The 16,584-nt window shown below is 46.8% G+C and overlaps 1 protein-coding gene across 2 annotated transcripts; it reads left to right on the forward strand.

Moving 5' to 3' along the window:
• The first annotated feature begins 2,468 nt into the window (after positions 1-2,468).
• COPS7A (COP9 signalosome subunit 7A) lies at positions 2,469-10,064 on the forward strand. 2 transcript variants are annotated; one of them, XM_036117729.2, is made up of 8 exons: positions 2,469-2,618; positions 3,097-3,301; positions 5,196-5,271; positions 5,515-5,603; positions 6,822-7,024; positions 7,688-7,793; positions 7,957-8,108; positions 8,284-10,064. In XM_036117729.2, the coding sequence occupies exons 2-8, from the start codon at positions 3,140-3,142 to the stop codon at positions 8,321-8,323; spliced, it is 828 nt and encodes a 275-aa protein (XP_035973622.1). In that variant the 5' UTR covers positions 2,469-2,618; positions 3,097-3,139; the 3' UTR covers positions 8,324-10,064. The 2 variants fall into 2 exon arrangements, with proteins under 2 accessions (XP_035973622.1, XP_035973621.1); XM_036117728.2 differs by having other exon boundaries at positions 2,487-2,645.
• The last annotated feature ends 6,520 nt before the right edge of the window (positions 10,065-16,584 follow it).

Here is a 16,584-nt window from a genome sequence, read left to right on the forward strand (position 1 = left end):
GCTCAGCAGCGAGCCTGCTTCTCCCTCTGCCTGCCACTCCCCCTTCTTGTGCACACACTCTCTCTCTCAAATAAATAAATAAATAAATAAAATAAAAATTTAAAAAAAAGAAACATACTCTTACCATATGATCCAGCAATCATGCGCCTTGATGTTTACCCAAAGGAGTAAAAAATTTTGTCTATCCAAAACCCTGCACATGAATGTTTATAGCAGCTTTATTCATAATTGCCAAAACTTGGAAGTAACCAAGATGTCCTTCAGTAGGTGAACAGATAAATAAACTGTGGTACATGCAGACAATGGAAGACTAGTGGTGCTAAAAAGAAATGAGCTATTAAGCCATGAAAAGACATAGAGGAATTTTAAAGTACAAAAAGCCAATATGAAAAGGCCACATATGGTATGATTTCCACTCTGTGACATTCTGGAAAAGGCAAAACTGTGGAGACAATGAAAAAAGATCAGTAGTTACAAGGGGTCGGGGGTGGGGGGAGATGTACAGGTAGGGCACAGAGAATTTTTGGGCAGTGAAAATACTCTGTATGATAATGATGGATATATGTCATTATACATTATCCAATCCCACTGAATGTACACCACCAAGACTGAACCCTTAGATAAACTATGGACTTTGGGTGATTATGATGTGGTCAATACAGGTTCATCCTTGGTTAAAAAAAAAAAAAAAAGTACCATTCTGGTGAGTGATGTTGTTAATGGGGAGATTGTGTATGTGTAGGAGCAGGAATTATTATGAGAAATATTTGTACCTTGCTGTCAATATTATTGTAAACCTAAAACTGCTCTTAAAAAAATAAAGTCTTAGGGCGCCTGGGTGGCTCAGTCGTTAAGCGTCTGCCTTCGGCTCAGGCCATGATCCCAGGGTCCTGGGATCGAGCCCCGCATCGGGCCCCCTGCTCCGCGGGAGGCCTGCTTCTCCCTCTCCCGCTACCCCTGCTTGTGTTCCCTCTCTAGCTGTCTCTCTCTCTGTCAAATAAATAAATAAAATCTTAAAAAAATAAAATAAAATAAAGTCTTAAAGAAAAGTTGAACAGATAAACATATGGCACATAATAGAACATATGTGGGCTCTTGTTTGTTCCTCATATTTTTCTTTTTCTTCCCTCTTTAAATTGATAAGACTAGACTCATTAATTCTTTGGTTCTTTCAAACTTTGGCTGTTTTATTATGCTTTTGATTCCTTCTCCTCACTTTTATGTGTCATCTCTTCCATTATTTTCTTCTTTTTTACTTTTTCCTCTGCCTCTTCCTCTCCTTTTTTTTCTCCTTCTCCCCGCCTCCATCTCCTTTCTCTGTTTTTGCTTCTCATTTGCTACCATAAACCAAGCCATGTGGACCATAAACTTTGAGTTTAAAGTCCCTTCCACTCCAGCAGTCTACCAGTCCTGTGATAGTCTCTTCATTTATGTTCCCTTTTTTTCTCACTGTCTCCTCTTTCCATTGCTTATAAATTACTTAATTTCCCTAGGCCTCAGTTTTTCCATCTGTAAAATAGAAACAATAATAGATTGTTATAAGCGTCAAATGAATTAAGTAAACCTCTTCGTTCAGCGCCTAACCCAACGACCTCCAAGCTGTCATTAACTTTATTCTTATTTGACCTTCTGCCAGCCCAGTATGAAGTGTAAAACACTATAGAAATGTTAGTCGTTTACTATTTTCCCTAAAGTATCATGGTAACATGGAAAGTTGGCTTCGGGCTTGAAGAGACCTGAGTTCCAGGCAAATCTCTAAATTTTTATAAGCATCAATTTCTTTATCTCTAAAGTGAAAATAATAACAGATGCCTTCCTTACACCTAGGGATTTTTCGTCTCCCAGGAATTAAGAGACTCAATATACAGGAAAGCCTCGCTCTACAAGTATATGTAGTCATGATAAACCGTGTCCTGGAGTCACACTGGGGATGCAGTATAGTTATGAGGATTTAATGGGATACAATTTCAAAAGATGTCTGACCAATAGTAAGCACTCAATACATGGTACGTATTATTACTTCCTTTACTTTTTCTACTTCTTTCCTCTTGCTCCTCAAAAAAAGTAGTGGTTAAAATAGCCCGGAGATCCCTGACGCTAAACTTCTTTGATTGATTCTTGTCTCTTTCCTACCTCTCCTCATTTCCTTCCCTCCCTTTTTCCCTCCTCCCTCTCTCTTTCCCATTACACTTTCCTGTCGCCTCAGGCACCCTGTGCAGCCCGGATCTCCAGATTTCGGGCAGCTCTGAGCCGACACCTAACCACCCGGTACCTGCAGGACAGGTCCTCCCTCTGCATTTACCTTCCAGGGCTCCTCTGTCAATAAAGTTTTATTGAAACAGAGCAGAAAAAAAAAAGGCGCCCGTCATTCTTCCTCAACAGCCAATCAGAGAGTAGAATGACAGGCGCTTGCAGGCGCTTCAGCCGTCGGAAGGCGGGGGAGGGGCATGGCCCGCCCGAAACCGGCCTCGTAAGAGCGGAAGTACGAGCCGGAAGCCAGCCATAGAGTTTAGCGGCCAGAGCGACTCTGCAGGGAGGTGGCAGGAAAGGCTCGGAACGGCTGCCGGAGGTGACGGAGCGGCGGCCCCGCCCGGTGTGCTGGAAGACGAAGCTTCCAGGTAGCGGCCCGCAGAGTCTGACCCAGGGTACGACGGGGCAGTCGCCGTGAGCCCACGGTCCCTGGGCGGCCTCTTTAAGGGAGGGGGCGGAGCCACGTGGAGGGATCGTGAGGGTGAGGTCACGTGGTTTAGGGCACTTGCGGAGCACCACGGAAATTTGAGGGAGCGTTGTTGTTGGGGTGGACACCATGTGACACCCCTTCCCCCACTACATCCTGTGCCTTGGGGTTCAGTGGGGTGCACGTGGTGGGGCTTGGGATCAGGCCCAGGGATGGGGGAGGGGGCGTGGCAACCCTGTCTCAGCCAGGCTTCCATCAAAGTGGCCGATTTTAGGATTTCTAGATCCGAGTTTTAGACTGCTCCATCTCTCATTCCTCATTTGCAGAAGTGACTCAGTGCCTCTGCAATCCAGCCTCCCTGTGCTTCCCGCCCTCCCAGTGTTCAGGGGCCTCCAGCTTCACATTCTCTTTCCTTGCAGCTCCAGATATCCTGAGCCCAGGTCCCCCCAGCTCAGTGCAGCCATGAGTGCCGAGGTGAAGGTGACAGGGCAGAACCAGGAGCAATTTCTGCTCCTGGCCAAGTCGGCCAAGGGGGCAGCGCTGGCCACACTCATCCACCAGGTGCTGGAGGCTCCTGGGGTCTACGTGTTTGGGGAACTGCTGGATATGCCTAATGTTAGAGAGGTGGGTTCCTGGCCTGGAGAGCCCACAGGGAAGCTTGGGGCTAAGTTTCAATTTGAGAATGGGTGGGCAGGGCTCATTTGCAACTCCATAACCATTCAGTTGAACAAAAGTACGATGATGATTAATTAACAGCTGCAAAAATAAGTAGACAAGTAAACCTCTTTCTTTTGGTGATGAATCATCTGTAAAACCCATTATTTTTCATTTTTTAAGCAAAAGAGCATGTGATTCAGAAAAGGAGACCTGATTCCAGCCTGTCTCCGCCAAGGTAGTAGCTCTTAATAAAATCATGTCACCTTGATGAGGTCACTTTTACTTTAGGGCCTCTGTTTTTCTCTTTTAAAATCAGAGCTGATACTGCCCCTCATCCTCAATTATAGAAATCAGGTCAATTATGGGAAGTGTAAAGTCCAGTACAAATGGAAGGAACGAACATGAAATTGGCATACCCTCCTCTCCCCACTTTGTACCCTTTGTTAATTCACTTAATCTAGAAGTGTTAGAAGGTGTCTTTCCCCGCAAAGACATGTGGCAAGGTGCTAGGAACACAGCAGAGAGAACTGTTCACATAGAAGTGGCAGAGTAAAGGGGTACCCGGGTGGCTCAGTCGTTAAGCGTCAACCTTCGGCTCAGGTCATGATCCCAGGGTCCTGGGATCGAGCCCCACATTGGGCTTCCTGCTCAGTGGGAAGCCTGCTTCTCCCACTCCCACTGCCCCCTGCTTGTGTTCCCTCTCTCGCTGTGTCTCTCTCTGTCAAATAAATAAATAAAATCTTAAAAAAAAAAAAAAAAGAAGTGGCAGAGTAAAGAGTTTAAAGTGTAGAGTGGGTGGATCACCAAGATGTATGAAATAAGCCCAAGTCCTGAGATGTTATTGGTATGTGGGCAAACTATGGTAAAGTTTTGAGGGCCAGTGATTGACTGAGTCAATGGATTTACCTTTGGGATCACTCTGTGGTATATGGAGAACACTCTGGCTGCCTTCTTTCCCTGCTTTCCTCTGCAGTGGAACTAAAGAGGGTCCATTAGGGTGAAGAAAAAGAAGCATTTATTGGGTGCTTATTTATCTCTCTGCTAGTCATCTGGGAATACCAGAAAATACAAGACACAGTGCTTATTACTCTTCCAAAACTTACATTCAGTTGCAGAGATAAGATGAATGGATATGGATGTGTAAATTACTTATTTAGCAAGTATTTGTTGAGAGCTGAATACTTGCCCAGCTTTGCTAGACCTAAGTGGGTGGGATACCAGGGCCTGGGTCTGTAATCTTACTGGAAAGAAAGATATTCTTGGGTAACAACCGAAGGGTTTGATCGATTAAGTGCCAGAATGAGTGATCAGTGATAGGAGATGAGATCTGGGTGAGCTGGCCTGGGTGATGAAGCCTCTTGGGTGCTACAGGTCTGACACAGAGGTCACAAATTCCAGCGCCTGCTGAGGCCATGCAGCGGTCAGAGATGAGTGAGGCTAAGCAGGAGTGTTTGGTGAATTGGCAAGGACAGCAGACTGCCTAATGATATTCAGATTGAGAAATACTAAACACACTCTAAGGACCAAAACACAATTTGCAATGTCTGGGTGTGCACATGCCTACACACACTACTGAACACTCTGAATTTGTTCAATTCTGAATTTAGGGTAAGAATGAAGACGTATGGAGGAAGAGGGCATGGTGGATTGGGGCGGGGGTAGTGTAAATAAGGGTCTGGAGGTGGAAATCAGGTCTTTCAATGGGGAGAGTGATCAGAGAGGCAGAGAAGTCCTTTTGGTGAGCTGGGAGAGCCGATGGGAGAGGGGAAAGATGGGGCCAGAAAGTGGAATTCAAAACGGAGTGGGGCTGGGAAGCTGGAGAGTGGCCCGTCCTGTCACCTCTTCCTTCATATTCTTGCAGCTGGCTGAGAGTGACTTCGCTTCCACGTTCCGGCTGCTCACAGTGTTTGCTTATGGGACATATGCTGATTACTTAGGTAACCAGAGGGCTGGAGCTCTGGAATAGTGGAGGTGGGAGAAGGGCAGTTTCTGGAAGGACTAGAAGAAATCCTGGGAAACCCTCCTGGGGTACACAGGGTCAGGGTCAAGACCTGAATTGGCATGGAAAACTAAAAAAAAAAAAAAAAAAAAAAAAAGCAGCAGCAGTAGCAAGGGAAAGAGGCTAGGACTTCCCACAAAAGTGTAATCAGGATTTCCTACACTTTGTCCTTTTTTCCTAGCTGAAGCCCGAAATCTTCCCCCACTCACAGAGGCTCAGAAGAATAAGCTTCGACACCTATCAGTTGTCACCCTGGCTGCCAAAGTCAAGGTGAGTGACAGTCCCGTCCACCCCCCCCCCAGTCCTGAGCCAAAGGGGAATGTCCCTTCGAAGGGCCTGTCTGAAGGGAATTTGCGGTCAGACAGCCTTTGCCCGCAGTGTTGCTCTTCTGCCTTCCCCACCCCACCACATCCCTTCAGGGTCTATATATGAACTCCACTACCTGCAGCCTTTCAGGCTGAATATTATTCTCTTAGTTTTCTGTTTTGTTTTTGTTTTTCATTCAACATTTTTTGCATCTTGGGTCAAAATAGCAACCAGGATGCCATTCACTTGTTTAGCAATCACCTTCCTCCTCACTAAAGAAAGTCCCACACAGGGGCGCCTGAGTGGTTCAGTCAGTTAAGGGTCTGCCTTTGGCTCAGGTCATGGTCCCAGGATCCTGGGATCGAGCCCCGCATCGGGCTCCCTGCTCAGCGTGGAGTCTGCTTCTCCTTCTCCCTCTACACGCCCCCCGCAACCAGCTTGTGCCCACTCATGCTCACGTGTGCATGCTCTCTCTCTCAAATAAATAAATAAAAATCTTAAAAAAAAAAAAAAAAGAAAGTCCCACTTAAACGGTCTCAATTTTCAGATCTGGGAATAAGGCTCTCTCTCTTCTGGTGAAGTGCGAGGCTTCTATTTGCTAAAGTCAAAAGTATATAACCCAGAAGTATCTCTGTAGTTCCAGTTAGGTTCAGTTTTTTTTTAAATATCCCTCTCCCACCCACCTGCATTCTCTCAGCTGTTACTTGACTCTCCTGTGGTCCTCCTGATTTTACCTAAACCAGGCTCTCTGTCATGAGGTGCCTCTGTGGAAGGAAGTGGGGTATAAACGATAAATAGTAACTCAGAGCCCTCCCCCACCACCTGTTCCCGCTACGTCAGGCTTATCTGGACCAAGGTCTGTGTGCTGTCCTGAGCTATGGCCAGAGGATTGACACCCAGGCAGATGTCACTTTCTTCCCCTGTGGGGTGGGAGGTAAAGGGTGGTAGGGGAATGTAAATCTTCTATCTTATTTGCAGTTGTCCTTCGCAGGATGTTATTTTTCAGGGGGCAATACTTTCACTTATTTTGCCTTAGAACCAGCCTTTTAGAGGAAATCCTTTAGGAGTAGGAGTGGAGAGTAGGCAGGGGAGCTGAGGCTGGGGGGAAGGAGGGAAGAATCTTGGAAGCCCTTCTGTGCTGCAGAGCCTCACAGATCCCCGCCCGACCTCCCTGCACCCCAGTGTATCCCATATGCAGTGTTGCTGGAGGCCCTTGCCCTGCGGAACGTGCGGCAGCTGGAAGACCTTGTCATCGAGGCGGTGTACGCCGACGTGCTCCGGGGCTCCCTGGACCAGCGCAATCAGCGGCTGGAGGTTGACTACAGCATTGGGCGGGACATCCAGCGGCAGGACCTCAGTGCCATTGCTCGAACCCTGCAGGAGTGGTGAGACGGGTGCCTTGGCCCTGTTCCTTCCCTCCTCACTCCGGGAAAGGGGGAGGCCCTTGGGAGGGGCAGGGCTGGGCTGGGCTGCAGAGGTGGAATCCCAGAGGATGAAGGGAGAGGAGCTCATTCCTCCAAAAGCTTCTGAGGGCAAAAGGGAGCAGAGGAGGGCCTGCGGGGCGAGAGGCCAGAAGCAGTGTCCTTGGCATAGTCCTTGGGGGGCGGGGGAGCAGTACTCTTGAGAGGATCCTCACCGGGGTGTTGGATCCTCCCTTGTCTTTAAGCTGGATTCATCCCATCCATCCGTAAGCGGCACTGTCTGTAGGCCATGCGTCTCTCCCCCTTCCGTTTTTCTCTTTGTGTTCTTGTCTGACTTCAATATACCTTTTTTTTCCTTCTCTCCAGCATCTACCTAGTGCTGTTTTTAGTTCCTCCTCTCGCATGTTGCACGTTACTCCAGGCACTTCACCTCTCTTATCCCCCCCGCCCCCACCCCGAGTGTCTTTGTGGCTCCTGGGACTACTGTTGCACGTGGTTTCCAGGCGCCCTGGCGAGGGTTCCTAACTCAGACGAGGGGTTTGTATGCAGGCTATTCTGAGTCTGTTTCCGTGAGTGTGTGCTCACAGCCTCCTCCCGCTGACGCGTCTCCTCTCCTGATTCTCGCAGGTGTGTGGGCTGTGAGGTGGTGCTGTCAGGCATCGAGGAGCAGGTGAGCCGCGCCAACCAGCACAAGGAGCAGCAGCTAGGCCTGAAGCAGCAGATCGAGAGTGAGGTGAGTGGGCGAGGGATTGGGACAGACCCAAGCTCCCGCCGCCTGGGCCAGTTGCCCTGTGCAGACGGGTTGGGACCGTGGCTGTAGCAAACAGACGAGGTAGGCAGGGACGGTCCGATTCTGGGACTTTCCTTACTATCCCCCATTTCTTTCATCCGGGTAGGTCGCCAACCTTAAAAAAACCATTAAAGTTACCACAGCAGCTGCCGCTGCAGCTACATCTCAGGACCCCGAGCAGCACCTGACTGAGCTGAGGGAACCCGCCCCTGGCACCAACCAGCGCCAGCCCAGCAAGAAAGCCTCAAAGGGCAAGGGGTGAGCCGCTGTGGCAGGGACCGCTTGCTTCCGGGTGTCCTGCCTTTACTTCAGAGACCTGGCTGTCCTCACCCCCTGTAGTCATTTGCATGGGGGTAGACAGTGGGGGGAGCCCGCAGGGGTGAGGGGATTCCCTGCAGCCTCTCTCTCTCTCTCTCTCTCTTCCCCTTACCAGGCTCCGAGGGAGCGCCAAGATTTGGTCCAAGTCGAACTGAAGGGACTGTCGTTTCTTCCCTGGGGATGCGGGGTCCTAGCTTCCTGCCTGTCCTTTAGGAGTCCTCCAAGAGCCTTCCTGTGCCCCTGGTCAGCTGATAATCCTAGGTTCATGACCCTTAACCTCCCTCTTCTCTCCCGACCCCCAAGTGTAGATCACACCTTCTCTAGGGAGGAGGCAAGTACAAGTCATGTTTTTGTTGGTACTTCTGCTTTATGTGACTTTATTATGTGTCCCATTGTCTCCCTCCCCCTCCCTGCCGTGCTCTCTCCCTGTTTCTTTAAGGGCAGGGGGGGCGGCCAGTGTCTATCCCTGTTCATTATACGTCATGGAGTGGAGGGGGGGGGGGGGGCTGCTGCTTCTCCAGCATAACCCACGTGTGTTTCTTCTCGGACCACCACGCCCCTGCATGCCTACTCCCCGATTTGTACTGCTTACCCCCAGCCTATCTGGGCAGCATCTGAAGAGCCATAGGCCTTCCACCTTGGTTCCCACCCGGAGAATTCTGGGAGCCAGTCTGCCGTTCTGGGAGTCACTGGACACTTTCGTCCTAGAATCCTGTTACACCAGAGTTGTTTCCTTTCCTCTCTCCTCCCCTTGGGTCCTGGGGATGCTGCTGCTTCAATGACCCCAGAGCCGAAGAAGGGCAGCTGTCTCTTGAGATGTTGAGAGATGGCTCTTTCTTACGCCTGGCTATCTTGGAAAGCCTGATGGCAATCCGGGAAGGATTTATACTTCCTTTTGTGAGTTTGGTGGGGAAGGGAAGGGGATATATAGATTGTATTAAAAAAAAAAAAAGTATATATACATATATCTATATATAACATGAAACCGAAATAAATCTATGAGAAGTCTATCTACAAACATGCCCGGAAATGGGTATCTTCTGTCTTTGATATGTGTGGATGGGAAGAAGGCTCACTGTCCATCCACTCTAAAGCAAAGTGCTGGAAAAAGAAGAGAACCAGATACTAGGTGCTGAGTCCTGGCCTAGGAGCCAGTAGACCTAGATCTTGAGTCGTGGGACTTTGGACAAATTGCTCAGTATCCCAGCACTCATTCAGAAGCAGCGGATACTTCCTGAGCACCAACATGTGCAGAGCACTGGACATGCAAAATGACTGTCACTGGCCGTGCTCCCAAGGAGCTGGGCTTCAGCCTGTTGCCTTCCTTCTTACAGAATTATAAGGGGGAAGAGTTGATAATAACCTTCGGTTTTTGCATCAGAACCACACAGAACTCAGATCTGCAGTAAGCAGCAGCAGGCTCCTGTCTGCTGTCCAAGGCAGACCTTCCTGTATTGGGACGATTGGTGTCCTTGGTCTAGTGCACTGCTGTGCACTCTTTAGAATTGGGAAACTCTAGTGTAAGGGACAGTTGACCCCCCCACCCCCCGAACTTGCACGTGAAGCGGTTACCTCCTGAGGGCCCCAGTGTTGACTGAGCTGCTCTCCAGGGATTGTGTTTTTCTCTAGGTGGAGATTTAGCACAGACCACTCTTTGCGGGTGCTAAAGGTCTCAGTCACAGAACTAGAAAGTGGGGTGGGATCCTGAGGTTTTGGTTAAAAATGGGCTGGGCGAGCCTCTTGTTTTGAGGGGGCCGTGGAAACTTACTGGGGCCCTACTTTGGGAGTTGATACTTCTGGCTTCTTGGTTACCTTTGTCCTCGACGAGCTTGTTGAGCCTGTTTTGTCTTGGTTCTCAGTCTCTACCTCTGCAATAAACCCCTTCTTCCTCCCACATCCTCCAATGTGTAGAAGTTGTTAATTCCTGGCACTTGGAACCTGTCCCCCCCTCCCTCTGCCCCTGCCCCAACTTTTAACTTAGTATCCTGTTTTCTTGTAAGCTAGTTCCAGCTAATGGCTGCATAACTTCTCTGAGCTCTCTAGTTCCAGCCTTCAGTGGATGGCTCCAAAGTCTAAGTGTGGGCTGAGCTGGGACTGCCTGGTTAACACCCAGAGAGGGAGGGGGACCATTGACATGTCCCTGAGGACACGCAAATTCAATTTGTCTTTGCCTTAGAAAGGTGGGGCTCTTGGCTACCAAGGCATGAAGAAGGGGGAGCAAATGATTTCGGGGCTCAGTTTTTTGACCCTGAAACTTGGTTCAGGATTTAGAGATTCCATGTATAACCAAGCTCAGGGCACCAGAATATTTCCGACCAAGAATCTTGCCACCACTGGTGCACTCTCACACGCTGATCCCCTGATGTACAGCAGTCTTACGTGGTCTTAGGGCTGGACCACTATGGTAAGAGGAGGAGGAAGAGGACTTGCCTTTATGAGAATTCAGAGTTCATGCCCATGAAACCGGTGACAATTAAAAGACTAAGCCAAAGTGTCTGAAGCTAAAATCAGCGACTGGGCTGGTGTAAATCTTTATGCACAAGAGCAAAGATAATGTCTACAGTCAGTATTCATGAAATCCTGTTGAAGAGGGATTGGAAATTCTCTGTTTAGGTGTGTTTTCCAACATGGATGGGTAGAAGGGAGCTTTGGGCAGTCTAGGCAATGTATTAGTTATCTAATATGGTGTAACAAATTACCCTAAAATTTAGTGACTTAAAAACAACACACGTATATTATCTCAGTTTCTGTGGTTCAGGAATGTGGGCACACTTTTTTGCCTCAGGGTCTCTCACAAGGCTGCAATCAAAGAGTTAGCTGGAGCCATGTCATCTCAAGGTTCCAATGGGAAGGACCTCCTTCCAACCACACTCAGTGTATCAGCAGGGTTCACTACCTCGTAGGTGGCTGGACCGAGGACCTCATTTCTGGGCTGGCTGTTGGTCAGAGGCAGCCCAGGTAGCCCGCTCCATCAGAGCAAGAGCCAGAGAGACCGTATCAGGAAAGCAGAATCAGTCTTGTAACTTAATCACAGAAGAAGTATCCCATCACTTTTACCAATCACCAGGTCCAGCCTAGTGACTGTCAGAAGGCAGGGATCGTTGGAAGCCATATTGGAAGTTCTCTACCACAGGCAGTGTTTCTGTGGGCCACCAGCAACAGAAACATCAGGGGAACTTTTGAAAATGCATATTCCTGGACCCCCCCCCCCCAGTTCCTACTGAATAAGAATCCCCAGGATGTGGACCAGAAATATGCCTTCATTGTCCTCATTGTCTCAGCTCTGAGCTGAAAAGTCCCATTTATATAAGCAGACTTGCCCAGATTAGTGCCAACTTGGACTAGCTGAGGAGGCTTCTTACTGCAGGGCCTTGGAGGACAGGTACAGAGGCCCAGGGTCGCCATCTGGATGAGAAGGATGTGCAAAGGTGAAACTTTGAGTACAGGACAAGAGAGAGGACTTGTCCTTTGAGGTTCTTAAGTATATGGTTAAGTAATTAAAAGTGTGATAAGTGCTAAGAAGTATAGGGTGACATGAAAGCCCTTAACATAGGGATCTACATTTTACCTGGGGCCAGGAAAGCCTTCTTCAAGGATGTGACCTTTCAACTGAAACTAAAAGCCCAAGTGGCAGTTAGCCTAACAAAGGGAGGGAGGATGAGCATTTTGGGTGGAAAGAACAGTGTGATGAACACCTAGTGGCAGAAAGTTTCATCCTGTGACCTACTGCCTCTCCCGTAATAAGAAAGCATAATTTGGGGAATGGGGCAGGGAATATAATTCTATACTTAAATATTCATTTGTCTATTCAATGAATTGGTAAATACATCTTGACTGAAAAATCTGAAATAATATAACCATAATGTGTATGTTAGGCCTCTTGACATTGGAGTTCTGGGTGATTTTTGTCTTTTTGCCGATCTCTGTTGTCCAATCTTTTTATGATACTTTAAGACTAATATTAAGTGCTTACTACAGTCAAGCATTATTCTAAGTGCTTTACATACATATAAACTTATTTAATCCACACAACCACCTTCTGAGGTTGATACCACTATTATCCTCTTCTAAAGATGACAGGAGAGGTACAGAGAGGTTAGGTAACTTGCTCGGGACCACACAGATTGTAAGTGGAGTAGGCGTACCCCACCCCCATCACTCCCAGTGCTCCTGGACAGAATGCATGGGGCAACTATCTGAGATCTCAGAGAAGTAAATGGTGGCAGGGAGAAAGAAACCAGAATTTGAAGTTCCATGAAACCAGTGGTGAGTTTGCCATCCCCCCCCATTATTGCCCAGAGTGGACTCAAAGGTGACCCCAAACCCAGAAGTGTGCATCAGGTGTGAACTGAAAGAGCTCCTCTTGGAGCCATCTATTGCAGGTCTGAGGAGCCGGAAAGGGACTCCTAAGGGTCAGAGAATAGGGGAATCTCCTGTTGTTTTTCTTTTTTCCTTCTCTTCCACCTCTAACCCCAGGCAGTACCATGGTGGGGTAGCTACAGCAGCATAATGACAGCAACAGTGGGCAGGCACTGAAAACTGAAGGAGGAGAATTCCTCTAGCACAGGAGCTGTGGTCTCAAGAGTGCGAGGCAAATCTCTCTGCGTTTTTCTTTGTTCTCTTGATGCTTAGCCCAGGTACATAGTGGAAAATGCTCAGCAGAGTAGAGAAACTAAAGCCCCCCCCCCTTTTTTTTTGGCCAGAGGATTGGGAAACGAAGACCCAGAGAATCAAAGTGTCAGGGAGATCAGAGAGAGCAGGGAAATTGAGAGTCCCATAGAGTTGTATGTGAACTCCTGGGTTCACCTCAAAGCTGCACATGGATCTGACCTTAAACATCTTACCAAAGCTTTATGAATTGAGCTACAGGGTGGACCACTGTCCAGGTCTGACTGACCACTGGGTGGCACACATATGAGACTGATGTAGGTAGCACCACAAACTGAAAATTAAACTGACGTTGGAACCACAATCCAAAGAAGGTAGGTTGCTGCCTGAACCAAACCTGGTCAATCACCCGCTAAAACAAAAAACATTCCCATTAGGGTTTTAATAAGATCCAGAGTCTCAAACAATATTCAGAATATCCAGGATACAATCTAAAATTGCCCAGCATACAAAGAACTCTCCAGGGAAAAGACAACCAACCCCAACATAACAGAAATGTTGGAATTGGAATTTAAAGCAAAGACTTCAAAGCAGTTAGTATAACCATACTGGAAGAAGAAAAGGAGAATGCTTTTGAAACAAATGGTAAGATAGAAAGGTTAAGCAAAGAAATAGAAGACCTAAGGAAAAGTCAAATGGAAAATTTAGGACTGAAAAGTCGAAGTAGCCAAAATAAAATATTCACTGGATGGCAGAATGGAGATGACAGAGGATTGACTTTGAAGATAGTCAATATAAATTATGCAATCTAAACAAATAAAAAAGATAAAACAGAATCTCAGGGACCTGTCGGACAAGACCAAAAGATCTAACATTTGTGTCAACAGAGTCCCAGAAGGTGAGGAGTATGAAATAGAAAAATTATTGGAAGTAATCATGGCTAAAATGGTCCCAAATTTGGCAAAAGACAAACACAGATTCAAGAAGCTTGGTGAAGAGCAAACAGAATATACTCAAGTCTATGACCAGGCATAATAATCAAATTGCTGAAAATAAAAGACATAGAAAAATATCCAAAGAACATCTAGAGAGAAACAACTGATTTCATATAAGGGAACAATGACTCAGATTACTGCAGATTTCTCATCAAAACTATGGAAGCCAGAGGAACTGGAATCACACTTAAAGTGCTGAAAGAAAGCTGTCAATTCAAAATTCTGTACCCAATGGGGGTGCCTGGGTGGCTCAGCCAGTTAAGTGTCTGCCTTCAACTCAGGTCATGATCCTGGAGTCCCGGGATCGAGCCCTGAGTCGAGCCCCGAGTCAAGCTCCCTGCTCAGCAGGGAGTCTACTTCTCCCTCTGCCCCTCCTCCTCCTGCTGCTCGTGCTCTCTCTCAAGTAAATAAATAAAATCTTAAAAAAAAATTCTAGGGGGGCCTGGGTGGCTCAGTCGTTGGGCGTCTGCCTTCGGCTCAGGTCATGATCCCAGGGTCCTGGGATCGAGCCCCGCATCAGGCTCCCTGCTTGGCCGGGAGCCTGCCTCTCCCTCTCTCACTCCCCCTGCTTGTGTTTCCTCTCTTGCTGTGTCTCTCTCTGTCAAAAAATAAATAAAATCTTTAAAAAAAAAAAAAATTCTAGGGGCGCCTGGCTGGCTCAGATGGTTAAGCATCTGCTTTCGGTTTGGGTCATGTCTCAGGGGCCTGGGATTGAGCCCCACATCAGGCTCCCTGCTCAGTGCAGAGCCTGCTTCTCCCTCTCCCTCTGCCATTCCCCCTGCTCGTGCTCTCTGGCTCTGTCTATCTCTCTGTCAAATAAATAAATAAAATCTTTTTAAAAAAAATAAAAATTCTGTATCCAGTGAAAATGTCACTCAGAAATTAACATAAAATAAAGACATTCTTATGTGAAGGGAAGTATAAGGATTTGTCACTAGCAGAGCTGCTCTTAAAGAAATGCTAAAGGGGGCACCTGGGTGGCTCTGTTGGCTAAGCGGCCAACTCTTGATTTTGGTTCAGGTCATGATCTCAGGGTCAAGAGATGGAGCCCCATGTCGGGCTCCATGTTCAGCAGGGAGTCTGCTTCAGGATTCTCTCTCTCCCTCTGCCCCTCCCCTTGCTTGCTTGCTCTCTCTCTCAAATAAATAAATCTTTTTAAAAAATAAAAGAGGGGCACCTGGGTGGCTCAGTCATTAAGCGTCTGCCTTCGGCTCAGGTCATGATCCCAGGGTCCTGGGATCCAGACCCAAACTGGGCTCCCTGCTCCACTGGAAGCCTGCTTCTCCCTCTTCCACTCCCCCTGCTTATGTTCCCTCTCTCGCTGTCTCTCTGTCTGTCAAATAAATATATAAAATCTTTAAAAAAATTTTTTTTAATTAAAAAATAAATAAAAGAAATGGGACATCAAAAAGAAAGAGAAACAGAAATGGTAAATATAGATTGTTCTCCTCTTAAGTTCTTTAAAATATTTATGACAGTTGAAAGTAAAAATTATAAAACTATGATGGGGTTTTCAGCATTTATAAATGTAATACATATGACAACTACAACATAAAGGAGAGACTGCCTTTCAATTTGCATCTTATTTTTATTTCCCTTCCTCTATGTTCATCTGTTTTGTTTCTTAAATTCCACATATGAGTATTGTCTTTCTCTGACTGAATTATTTTGCTTAGCATAATACTCTCTAGCTCCATCCTTGTCATTACAAATGGCAAGATTTCATTCTTTTTTATGGCTGAATAATATTCCATTGTGTATATATACCACATCTTCTTATCCATTCATCTATTGATGGACACTTGGGCTGCTTCCATAATTTGGCTACTGTAAATAATGCTGCTATAAACATAGGGGTGCATGTGTCCCTTTGAATTAGTGTTTTTGATTTTTTGGGTGAATACCCAGTAGTGTGATTACTGGGTCATATGGTAGCTCTATTTTTAACTTTTTGAGGAACCTCCACACTGTTTTCCAGAGTGGCTGCACCCCTTTACGGCACAAGTTGAGTGTTGCAACAGACATTGTGTGACCTGCAAAGCCCCATATTATCTGGCCCTTTACAGAAAAAGCTTGCCATTCCTGCCCCAGGGCAACCACTTAAAAAAAAAAAAAAAGTAAAAGAAAAATTTAGTGAAAAAAATAAAGTAGAATACTTTATATCTAATAATATCCAAATGGGGGCACCTGGGTGGCTCAGTTGGTTAAGTGTCTGCCTTCAGCTCGGGTCATGATCTCAGGGTCCTGGGATCAAGCCCCACGTGGGGCTCCCAGCTCAGTGGGGAGTCTGCTTCTCCCTCTCTCCCTCTGCCCCTCTTCCATGCTTCTGCAAGCATGCTTTCTCTCACAAATAAATAAATAAAATCTTATAAATAAATAAATAAACAAACAAACAACATCCAAATAAGCCAAAAAAAAAAAAAAAAAGGCTGGAAAGTGGAGATAGCTGAATTATAAACAGGACCAAACAGAATAATAAAATGATAGAAGTAAATTCAACCATATTAATACTTATATTAAATGTAAGTAGCCTAAAACACCAATTAAAAGACAGATTATAAAAATGGATTTTAAAAAACACAAAAGATCCACTTATATGCTGCCTTCAAAAAAACCCATTTTAGGGGCTCCTGGGTGGCTCAGTCGTTAAGCGTCTGCCTTCGGCTCAGGTCATGATCCCGGGGTCCTGGGATCGAGCCCCGCATCGGGCTCCCTGCTCCGCGGGAAGCCTGCTTCTCCCTCTCCCACTCCCCCTGCTTGTGTTCCCTCTCTTGCTGTGTCTCTCTCTGTTAAAAAACAAAACAAAACAAAAC

This window comes from Halichoerus grypus, chromosome 6, assembly GCF_964656455.1.
Source record: "Halichoerus grypus chromosome 6, mHalGry1.hap1.1, whole genome shotgun sequence".
Taxonomy (NCBI): domain Eukaryota; kingdom Metazoa; phylum Chordata; class Mammalia; order Carnivora; family Phocidae; genus Halichoerus; species Halichoerus grypus.